At 37.9% G+C, this 12,612-nt stretch overlaps 1 protein-coding gene across 9 annotated transcripts in view; it reads left to right on the top strand.

Annotated features, from left to right (window-relative positions):
• The window catches only part of PTPRM (protein tyrosine phosphatase, receptor type M), a 606,372-nt gene that overhangs the window by 471,191 nt on the left and 122,569 nt on the right, over positions 1-12,612 (top strand). For 7 of the 9 annotated variants that reach the window (XM_018553724.1, XM_018553732.1, XM_018553757.1 and 4 more), the window contains 3 exons: positions 2,594-2,745; positions 4,492-4,566; positions 9,718-9,744. In XM_018553724.1, the coding sequence (XP_018409226.1) occupies positions 2,594-2,745; positions 4,492-4,566; positions 9,718-9,744 (254 nt within the window). The remainder of the gene's footprint in view (positions 1-2,593; positions 2,746-4,491; positions 4,567-9,717; positions 9,745-12,612) is intronic. The other 2 variants (XM_018553774.1, XM_018553790.1) reach the window with 1 other exon arrangement.

The raw sequence follows: 12,612 nt of genomic DNA on the forward strand, positions 1-12,612 counted from the left end.
ACTCATGATCCTTTAATAGTTAAGATTTCTTATTCGGGTCTGGTTGCTGGTTGAGTGAAAGAAAAGGTCCTTCTCCATCCCAACCACCTTTAGCTGTTAATTACCTTCATCCTTCATTTATTTAATTGACCTCATTTGTCCTTATAGGCCCCTGTCAAGCAGCACAGACAATATATGTATCACTTACCTAGCGATATCAGTGAAGATCAAAAAAATGTTTTCTGATTTATGCAATACTGTTTAGAAATATACAGTGTAATGCATATCATAGAATATGTTTTTTGTTGCATATCATAGTATATGTTGTATGAGCTGGTATCTACATGGTGGTGGGCATGCAAAAAAAGGGAAGCAGTACTAAATACTAGTGGATTGCTGTAATAGTTGAAGTACGTAGACTGAATGATAAAAGCATTAGAATTAGATGAGAAAGAGGGAATCACCTGTATTTAGTCAAAGGACACACCCCTGCCATGCCCCTGGTTATGCGGACCTTTAAGAATTTATATGGCAAAAATAATTGGTTAAACCCACAATTGTTTGGGTTTTTTACCATTACTTTTTCTTTTCGAAAGCGCAAACAACATAATTAAGAGATAAGATAAAAGCTTCAGGGCAGAATAACACTTACTTCAGTTAAATAGTATCGTTTCCTATCATATCAGACCGAATATATGGACAACTAAGGAGGAAAGAAGGACAGAGGGATTTGGTTCCAAATGAGAGACAGTCCCCCCAAATGAGAGGCAGTTGGGAGGTATGCAGATAATGTGTATTAGTGTATTGTGTCTTAGTTTACATTGTGTTTTATTATAACATAGCCATATACTGTTGATACTGTAGATAATATTCCATAGACACAGACCTCCATCCTAGGTATTTTCCACAATGTACATTGAGTTGGTTATGTCAGAGTAATCCTCCCATTATTTATCCAGTTCGTACTTTGCATGTACTGTAAAGTGAGGCACTGGATGGCAGGATTGTGGACGATGTATATGTGTCACTTAGGTTTTTCATATGCTGAGGTGCTTCATGCTTTGTATCTAATATAAAGAAAAAAAACTTGTTTTCTCAAAGTTCTGTTCTGGATCCTGGAGCTCGGAGGATTTGCAGAGCTTTGGGTGGGCTAAAACCTCCATTCCTAGAGCCACATCCTACATAATAGCCATACCTCATTTTTAGTCTCAGCTGTCCACAAGCCTTTATATACAGTATGTGAGGTGACTGATGGCCTGCTGCTGTGTGAATAGACTGAGCGCTGACAGAACACTAAAAAAGGTACAAATGCTGTTTTGGGGATCCCATTAATGATCACCCTGTTAATCAGGAACTGACCTGAGTTTAGTTAATGGTTTGAATGAGCAGGTGTTTTGTTAGTTTTATGCTATGGACTGTACTGAAACTATGTTTTGCTGCATTGCTAAACAAAAGCGCAGAACAAACCCGCTTGGACTATTCCTGAGTGTCTCTTTCTCCGCTATGATTTACCAGTTGAGTCCGCTCCCCTTACAACATATATATAATGTGTGCAAAGAAGTTTTCCTTACATTAAAAATTTTTGGACAGGGTCTGCTGTTATAACTTCTGGCAGGTTTTTATTACTGTATGTGTCTTGCTAAATAGCTTTATCCTCACTTCCTCCTGTAAACAGAGCAAGGAGTAAGTGAAAATCTCCCCAAAGTGAAAAGAAATATTGGTGCTTGGTGCAGTCACTGGAATAAGTGTTCCCATTGAAAAATTCCCTCTTTTGTTCCAGTGACAGCTATAAAGATATTGTCCTTCACACTCTGAAGAGTCACAAGACAGGAAGTAAGGATGAATCTAGCAGATGAAAAACACAGCAACAAAAACCCATCAGGCATACTAATACCTTCCTACTACTGTATATCCAAAATTAGAGTTACATATTTGGAAGGAGCTCCACTTTGAAGTATGTATGTACTTTTCATAGAACACCTATACGGTTCCCCATCTGCTTTTGTTATCATACTACACCTCAGACCTCATCTATGTTGTGGTTCTGCATTACAGCAGTGAGCTGGGCATTGAATAGCGGGACTGTTCTGTGTCTGAGGTCTGACTTTTGGTGTAATAGCTATAGGGGTTATACGGTAAATATTTTTTCATTAAAGGGTGCGTACACCTACACTTTAAATAAAAGGAACAACTGTGCCAGGAATCACACCGAATGTCTCTTTGCTCATGAAGCCACCATTTTAATAGAGGTCATAATTCAACATAAATATTGATACTTGTGCTGTGAACACTACGTAACAAAAGTTACCATCTAAAAAAATCTCTTAAGAGCTTTTCTAAGAATAAAATATGCACGCTTCAATCATATCTTGCTTTCTTCTGCTTTTAAAACCTGTGACCCAAGACAGGTGCTCTTGTCTTCTCTTTTACTATGCTTTGTGCGAGCTATAGCTTTTTTTTCTTTTGATGGGTAAATGTATTAACTCTGCACTGTAAAAAACATTAACTAGTAAGGTAGTCGGCCGATACAGGATGTACTGTAATCATGTAGCGGTGTGTGTAATGTCATGTAGCAGTAATGATTCATTGTCCTTTGCGCCTATTGTTTTTGCAGGAAACTGGCAAAGAAGCGGAAAGAGACCCTGAGCAGCACCCGCCAGGAGATGACAGTGATGGTGAATTCAATGGATAAAAGCTACACGGAGCAAGGCACCAACTGTGATGAAGCTTTCTCTTTTATGGACACGCACAATCTAAATGGCAGATGTAAGTTCAAAATGATTTTGCTCTGGCACTGGGTTTTATTTTTACTAATGCATGGAGGAGGAAGCAACTGAAGTGAATAAGAGTGACTTTTAAGACTTTTCCATCTCATTAACCAATCAATTTAATGGACAAAGTAGTCACTTATGGAAAATCAGTGCCTCCCGTGCTGTGCCTTAAATCACATTGCGTATTGTAATGAGCAGCCACTGATGCATCCAGGGCTTTCTCTTAATAATCATAACAAGTTTGCCTGTCTTCCCTGTTAAAGCCCAGAGTAAAGCTGGGAGCATGATGTACTTTCTCTATTATACACTGTGAATAATTTCCATTTTCCTCATTTAAGGATAGCTTGGAGTTGTGTTTTTTTTTATGTTAAGGAAATCAGCATGTTAGTTATTGTCTCCAGGCTCCTAATCCCATTGTGTGGACTGAGTTGTTTCAGCATATTAGTTCACTGAGAATAACGGCATTTAAGGGATTTGCAGGAACGTGGTAAATACCTAAAAGTTGAACTCCAGGCAGATATTTTAAAATACCATTTAATCCATTCATGCATTCTTTAAAAAGTAATTAAATGTATTTTAAATAGAGTACCTGAGTCTGTCTTAACCTTGGCCTCTAGAAGCCAATCAGATACTGCTGCAGATCACATGTGCTGAGTCTGACAGTAAACATATTGATAGGAGGAGAGAATACGGGGATGTCCTCATTGATGTTTTGCTGCTCAATCCTAAACTCTGTGTATGTAACATGTACTGCATTAAGGTGGCGATAGGGACGGCTTTAAAGCAGTACTGTATATGCCCATATAAATGTGTGGGACAGTAAAAGGGAGTTGCCTGAATTTGAACTGAATTGTGTGTTAGGTGAAAAGAAGTTTATCTGATGTGACAGTTTGTGGCCAAACAGTCAGACTTGAGGAATCATGTTTCCCATGTTTTTGGATATACAAGTAAATGTGACCATGTTAAAGTAGAAGTTCACACTATAATTATTCAATGAACATTAAACAGCCATATAACACATGTGCCTTGAAAAATACATAGTACCAAGTTTGATTCCTCTTCACACTGCCAGCTATTACCATTGACACCATGCAACTTGTGGTGTTGTTTAGCTTTCCCCATCATGCTATCCATGCCTTGGAAGCATCAGGGCAAAGAGGAACCATGTAACACAAAGGGGGTTAAGCGACACCATGATTTGTATGGTGTCGCTTCTAAATGCCAGCAGAATCCAGTGCTGATTGCTAGACAACTGGAGCATGGAACAAAGTCAAACGTGGTGCTATGCATTTATCATGGTAAATGTGTTATATGGCTGTTAAATGACCAATGGTTAATTCTACAGTGAACTTCCACTTTAATGTAAATAAAATACATGTACATGTTGTAAGCATTATAGTTATTTAGTTTTTGTTTATAGTTTATGGCCCATTGCCATTCACCACAATTTCATATGTTTAAATGTCCTGCTCTGTTTCTGTGGATTGTGATAGACTGTGGAAAAGGTGCGCTGCAACACTTTAAATATGTGTGTTGAGGTGCAGTTAATAATGAAGCGCAACACAGCTCAATGCATGTATACAGTGACGTGCTGTACATTACCATAATACATATAGTAATACATAATAACATAAAAATGGCATAATGCTTAAAATGTTAAAATGTACATTAAGTTGTTGATTAGTAATGTTAACATGCAAAATGGCAAGTAGCTCACATAATCCTTTTTCTTTGTTTGCAGCTGTGTCATCACCATCTTCATTCACAATGAAAACAAACACACTGAGTACAACTGTGCCTAACTCATACTACCCAGGTAAGCAGGATACAGAAATGATATTCTCCTTTCTCCTATTATTATCTTATTTTTCAGCACGTGTTCATAATGCTAAAGAGAAGCTCGCTTCATGGAAATAATTCGCTCACAGTGGTGTGTAGATTATGTCATGGCTAATTATGGTGCAGGTTTGGAGTATTCATTTAATGTCCGTTTTTCTCATTACTAAATTGAAGTCCATCTCTAGCCGAAACTTTTTTTTAGTTGTGGATAGAGTGTCAAATGGTTGTCCTTTTGCCTGTTTCCTTGTTATGGAAGTCAGTGCCTCCCATGGCACATTGGAAGAATAAGAGTCACAGGCATGGTTCCCAGAGGTTAATTGAATTGAATCTTCACTCTTTGAGTGAAGATTGACAAATCCTTTAGGCCTGGTTCACACCTGGGCGTTTTACAGCACGTTCCTACGCACTGTAAAACGCTCAACATGTGAAAACCAATGATTGCCTATGGGCATGGTTCCCCCTGGGCGTTTTACAGTGCGTAGGAACGCGCTGCAAAACGCCCAACGCCCAAAAAAGCACAGGAGATTCTTTGGGGCGTTTTGCCGCGCGTTTCCATTGGTATTCCCGCGAAAAAAACAAGCTGAAAAAATACGCTTCGGTGTGAACCCAGCCTTAGTAAAACAGCCTCTCTGTCTCCATAACCATTGGATAGTTTTTCCTTCACTTCCTGTTCCAGTAATACCCTGTCCCCAGGAAGGAAGGAAGGGAAATCTTCCCAACCTGGACACAGACAGAAATAAGAACAAGGCAGAGGTTCTAACCTTTCTCCTCTCTGTCCAAAATGTAAATAAAAGTTTTGTGAAGTTGGGCTTTAAGTAAAGCAATATCAAAACAGGTATAGGCTGAATTTTCATCAAGTTGCATACCTTACTGTAACATTAAAGATGATGCTTTCGTTATGTTATTTGCTATCACTCTTCTAAAACAAGGGCTATCCATGACTTTGACCATATTAATGGCTGTCAGTGAAGGTTATAGCAAAAACGTAACAGTCTAAAAATGGGCTCATCCAGCAGTATTGTGCTGCAGTACTAAAAGTAATTCCCCTGTCATTCCTATTAGCTTTTCAGTTTCCTGAAACCATTAGGAACTCAAGGGAATATGTCTGCTTCCTGCTTTATCAACGCCTGCATTGAGTTCTGGTGATGTCAAGTCCTCCTAGGAAACCTTGAGTTAAGCAGATTTCATAGCAGCAGTGACTATATTTGACTTGGCCGTAGGTATAATACTGTAAAAGAAATGTATCTGGGCTATTTAGTACTTTCAGTATTCTTATATGAGTGAGAAAAGAGAAGCAGTGAATAATCCAGAAACACCAATTAGCTGGAGCATGCCAGCAAGGCAGCTGTGAAGTTGCTAATGTGTCTTCTTCAGCTTCAGAGCAGAGTGAGCAGTTTTTTCAAGTTTCTTTGTCACCGCTGTCAACTGTAACTGAACTTGAATCATCTTCAGAACTATTGCCTTCCCTATATCACTGCAGGAATTTTGGGGGCTACTAGAATTTATAGCATTTACCAGTCATTGAGACAAAAAGCATTGCCAAGCACATGAACAGCATGTAAAGCGAGTTATTATACTTGCAGGAATGGCTATGGAAGCTTCTGGAGCTCCTCTGTCTGTAGTGGAGCACCAGCAGAGGCACATATAATGGTACCTTCTCACACTGCAGATACCAATCATGTAAAGCTTGAAACTGGAACAGTGCAAGGTCAATTTGGTAGGGAGGGGTTTGCATACTGTATTAACAGCTGAACAACTCAGAAGGGGTCTACTCTTTGAAAAGTATGCTGTTAAAAAATGACTTTAAAAAAAACCTTAGTTTATTGTCAATTCTGCACTGCAGAGAAGACAGTGTCATCAGGTTTTGGGCTTCTGTTGTTGGAACAAGTTCGTCATCAGTTTAAGATGCTTCTAAGATTATTCAGAATTCAATGACAGCTGCATTTGATCTGTAGTTCACCTCCTTCTGACCTTCTATTGCATTCCCATAGACCTGTATGGGAGTGCAAAACCTAATTTGGCAGTAATGAAAGCCCATCAACACGTGCCCTTAAAAGTAGCACACATTTTACACATAAGTCCCAAGAAGGTGTCTTCTGGTAAAAAAGAAAGGTCCTAGAACTACTGAAGATGTTCTACTGTGTTATCCCTGGGTATAATTTTTGTGAAATAAAACATTACTAGATTTCAATTGTTCTTCTATGGACCTCAGGTAGACAATAACATCACCTTTAAACCTTTTGCTGCTGCTGTACATTTTCTCTGCAGGCTGCCAGCTTTTTTGTGATAGTGACTCAATTAGCATTGTGAAGGTGTTGCTCTCCACCGTGACCCTGACCCTGCTCCACTTCCCGCACAACCTGTCCCTCCTGGGTGCCCAGGAGCTTGATGGTAGGAGTCAAGATAGAGTGCAGTGGGACTTCAGTGAACATGCATTCTTTGATCTCCCCTGGATAATATAAACCTTAAGGCCCCTAGATGTAATCGCTACCTGGTTCAGAGCTGTCAAACCCAGGCTGCTGTGGCTGGGAAAGAAGTTGACCGAGCAATGACTGTGCTCGATCAGCTTTAGCAAAGTGCAGAGTTGATATTAGGGTTCTAATAGACCCCTTATGTCTCCTTAAAGGAAACCTGTTACCTGCGCTCCGCTATGACATGGGGGCTTATCATACCCCTTGTGATAGCAAAAAAATTAAGATAAAAAAAAGCTTTTTCTAAATTAAAGTTTAATACAGTTAATTAAAAAAAAAACATTTTTAAAAGCTCCTCCCCCATGTACACACACATACAAATGTAAATGCACACATCAGGTGCACACACGTATGAAAACCATGATTATACCAAACATAATAGCTATTGGCGTGTACACTGGAGTGAGAGAAATAGTTCTTCATTCACTGTTAACTCTAAAATGATGACATGTAAAGGCTTTTAAAGCCTTTAAAGACAGTTTTGGATACCGTAGTGTTTTGCCTTTTCAGAGGAGTGCAATTTGGATGAGCTCTTTACTCAACATAGCCTTATCTTTTATAGTTTACCAAAAATTGGACATTATATTGTGCTTGTGTGCACTAAAATCAATTTTTCCTGAAAATATAGATTTGATAAGCTCTAGCACAAATATTTTGTGACTTAAAAAATTGCATCTGCCACAATTTTGATTACAGGGTCTCTGCTTTCACAAAATAAATAAAGTTTTGGGGGTTTCAAGTAATCTTCGGTCCTAAAAGATGCAATTTAATGTGTGCAAAAAAAAAAAGGCTACAGCAGCAAAAGGGTTAATACATATTGATATCTGTGATTGAGTATTAGGACTTGTGTGCATAGGTTTCCGTAAGCACTTGTAACATGTTTTCAGCTGTTTGAAAACAGCTGACCTAACACTGTTTATGTTGCTTATGGATCCTCACTGTGAGTGCTCCTGTACATGGGTGCTGTATGTGGAAATTGGGAATGTGCACACAAGTCCTATATATGTACCTGAAGGTTTGATAATTTTTCTCTTTTTTTTTTAAGATTGCAAATATTAATTCTATTATTCTATTATTAAAATGGACCTATTTTTAAGTGGTCAAAATGCTGCAAAGAAAAAGGTTAGGAGAATTGGACTAAATATTTGGTCCTTCCAGTGATAAAGGTTTTAGTGTCATGTTTCAGGCCTGTTCTATTCCTGTGTGCCTCCATGCATTTTTATTATCACCGTATCAGTGCAGGAATGATGGATTGGGGAAATGTTAGATGTGAACAGCTGTCGTTCATCAACGTATCAATGTGATAGCAATTTTTTCTACAACCTAACCTGTTTACCTAAGCCATATGCAGTGTCTATATTATTTAATGATACAGGGCAGGACTCAGGTATCAGCAAGCAAGGCAGGACTTTCCACTATTTACAATTATTGGGGGTTCCTTGTGGCTTTTGCATGCAGTTTTTAATTTTGCAGTAAATAGTGTGCAGCTATGCACACCAACAGACATGGTGTGACCAAAAAATACTATGTCCATTCACAAAATAAATAATGTATATGTCTTGGATTGTTGGATGAATCAAGCTTCCACTTTACTAATGGTGTGCTAATAATACCTGCAACACACAATAAAAAAAAAAAACATATACATATACTATACAGACAGATGTATATTGTTAAGACCTTTACAAGCAACCTCACTGTGTGAGCTGTCAGGTGCCACATCACTTACCTGTGTCAGTCTATGAATACCTAGGAAGTAACAGATAGAAAAAAATTGTTAGTACTTATCAGAGAAATACAAGTTCATATGATGATCCTTACTGTAATATGCTGCTCACCACGGGGTTGATTTACCAAAGGCAAATAAGGTCACCTTCCAAGATAATTTTCTTTTAGCTTTGTGAACGTAGTACAAATTCACATTGCAAAGAATACCCAATCACGTGCAAGATAAATTAAGAAAAAACAATATTGTGCTTGCATATTATTGGATGATGGAAGTTAGAAGAGCTTCACCTCATTCACTGTTAGTGAAAAGTCCCTTGCAAAGTGAACAGCCTATTTGTCTTCAGTAAATCAACTCCTATGTTGCTAAATCTCCCTAACCTTACAAAGTGTGTATATAAAAAAACTATGTGTTGATGTAATTATATGAGGAACATCCAGGACAGTTGATGCATGAAATCAATCCTGTTGCCACAGATGGAACCAGGAAGGTTTTTTTAAATCCATGGATGTTAAATGAGGGATCTTCTATGGCTTTGTCTGGGTAGTGGTTTGGTGTTGTAATAAAGTATATATGTATGTGCATCTTACTTCTTAGTCTAACCCTCTGTTAACCTCTTTGGGTTTGACATAATGGGCAAGGGCAGCTGCAGGAAGTGTTTAGTACAGGATTTTAGGTTATCGTATTGCTGAGGCAGGGTAACAGAAATCATTATTGTGCTAGACTCACCTCACCCCCTCTCTAGTCAAAGCCATTAAGAAGAGTAAGCAAACTATCTTTCTTTGACCTCTTTTGCAGTGGTGTTATAAAACCATCCCTCTGTGTAAAAATGTATCTACCTAAAGTTTGCATCAATTATTGTCTATTTTCTCCTTCTCTCTTTTTATCCTTTTCTTTCTTTCTGCTTTGACCTGCTTGCGGTGTATGGCAGATCCATTTGTGCCAACTGCAATTCTAGGTGAGATCATTTCCCTTCATAAAAGTTATCTGTACAAATGACTAGGATAGACAGTGATAGCAGAAGAGACTTTACCCATGCGTCCTGTGTTTGGCTCTTCACACAGCAGTGACTCTAGTGATTCTTACACATGCAAATGCTGAACATGTTATGAAGAAAAGTATTCAATGTTCATTAAATGGTGCTACTAAAGATTGTTTTGTATACGTGGGGGTCATTCAAATCTATCACAGCTTTGCCCACATGGCTTGTACACAGTCTTATACTACAATACGTTTGTGGGACAGTTTTTCACTGTGACTGCATGTTGGAGCTGAATACTTCTTAAGTAAAACATGTAACAGTGGCAGTCAAGAAATGACTCTGTTAGCTACTAGTGGACTATGATCCCCATCAATTACTTGTTGGATGGAGTTTGCAGTGTTGATGGGAACTGTAGCCCAGGTAAAAGCTGAAGAACCAAATGTTGGCTACCACTGATGTGCAATGTTTGTCTGAAAATCGTATGCCTCTGTCTTTCTATTCCCTTAACTTTGGTAGTACAGTCTAATTTTACAAGTATTTATTTTCCACACCTGTAAATCTGAATCTTCAGACGTTTTTGTAGAGTAAATGCTTTTTCTCTTCATTGAACACTTGTGCTGTCAACTTTAAGGTACTTCCTAATTAGTTTTGTACATCAAATAGAAATTTATAATAAACTCACACTCAAACAACCGAAGATGTCGAACTTGTTTCACTTGTAAACAAGCACTGCAAATTTTATTAAACATCACAAGTCAGATTTTAACTGTCATGCATCCACAAATCAATGTGAAGCTTTCTTGTTTAAATATGTATGATATCTTCAAGAAACACAGTCATCAAACTCCTTACAGTTATTATTGTTCTACTGGTCTGGCACTTGATGGCAGGTGTAAATTCAACATAACCTATTCAACGGGCTCCGATCCATTTTCCAGATTGATTTACTGTCTAGCATTTCCTGTCATTAGACATTGGAAATTGTAGATACTGAGAAAATACCATCTAATGAAGAATGTATATAAAACAGAACAAAGTAATCCAGGGAGTTATTACATTGTGTTTTCTGCTATGAAGTTATTTCTCAATGCAATATTGAGTGATATTAATGAATTTTTGGGGCTGTTATAATGAATTGTGTGAAACCAGTTCATAGATTGCATGCCCTTACTGACATTCATAATTGATCCATCAGGTTATTGAGTTTAGGAGCATGTTGCCTAGTTTGATAACTGTTGACAGGCTATTAACCTCTCAGTTAATTGTTAGCCGTTCAAACTGTAATTTGTGATATTGCTTTGTAGCACGGTGACAACAGTAAAATGACTAGCATCCTATCATTCTAGGACAGTGACATCTTAAAGTGTACCTGACTGCTTAATAGGGTAGAGGAAACCTTTTGTTAAGTCAATATTCAGCCTATCTATTTCCTAATTAAAAGTTCTAATGAAAAGTTTATTTTACCTCATTTTAGTTTTGTAGGGATTTTGGCAAGTTTAATTATTTGCTAGATTCTTTGATATCCTAGGGACTGCACCAGTACCCCCAGTTGTGACCAAAGATAACATCTTGCTCCACTTATGTATTCTATGTAGTGTAGAAAACACAAATAATTGATCAGTCTAACTGCAAGAGAGTGAAATGTCCTTGTAGAAGGTAAGCAATGACACAGTTGAGAGATCTTGCTATGTGAGTAAATGAGGAATATAAGAAGCTAGTAGGTGATTTAGACAACCGACATCCTCACAAAACAAATATCAGCATTAAAAACAAATGGATTTCTTGGATTTGCAGGCCGTGTCATATTAATTATAGTTTAAAACCCAAATAAATTGTCTCCACTAAGCCTGGGTAATGTGAGGTTGATTTACTAAAGGCAAACAGGCTGTTCATGATGTAAGGGATTTTTCCCTTAGTTTAGTGAATGAGGTGAAGCTCTGCTGACCTCCTTCACTCAAGTACAAGCAAAGATTTCCCTTCACATATGGGTATTCTTTGCTAAGTGATTTTTCACCACATTCGTTTAGCTAAGGGAAAATTCCCTTGCAAAGTGAAAGTTCCCTTGCAAAGTGAGCAGCTATTTGCCTTAAGTAAATTGACCCCTATAAATCCGATACAGTAGATGCCATGTTTTATTTGAAGCAAGATGTTAGTATATGCTGCCAAGTGAGAGATAATAACTTCCTAAAGTCACTCAGCCTGGTGGGAACTGAATTCTAGCTACCGTAAATGCAACTACTAAACCATCATGATGCTTAAGAGTAATTCCAGGTCACCACAATACTTCTTTTACTTATGTTTGTAGTTTTACTTTGTATTATAGTCCACTTTCTTTGGCATCTCTATTCTTACTTATTTTTCCCTAAAGCTGGCCATAGATTTAAAATTGGCAAGCATAGCCTAATGTTCAGAATTTTGTCGATTGTCTGGTTGCCACATCAACAAAGACACTTGGAAACGTTTATGTAAATCTTCTAGGGATAATAGCTATACTGACATAAATGTGTCTTGTGAAACCCTATTCACATCTGTATGTTAAACGGAGCTATGGGGTTGATCTACAAAACCTGGAACAGAAGCAGTTATTTAAAGCAAGCAGATGCCTGGCTTTATATCAAACATGAAATGTGATCGAAAGGGAATTAGCAGGTTGTCTATCAATAGACATTGTTCACATGGACTTCAGCTTGAAAAAAGAGCAGTGTTGCAAGCTTTAAACAGTTTTGTTAACGCCTTTAAAGAAAACTTCAGTTCAGTATGACATAATAACAGAGATCTTAATGGGAATCATGCCTGTCACTTTAAACAAACTGCTAGCATGCTTTATTTTTTCAACAAACCTTA

Source organism: Nanorana parkeri, unplaced genomic scaffold (genome assembly GCF_000935625.1).
Source record: "Nanorana parkeri isolate BGI_ZX_2015 unplaced genomic scaffold, ASM93562v1 scaffold7, whole genome shotgun sequence".
In the NCBI taxonomy this organism is placed as follows: domain Eukaryota; kingdom Metazoa; phylum Chordata; class Amphibia; order Anura; family Dicroglossidae; genus Nanorana; species Nanorana parkeri.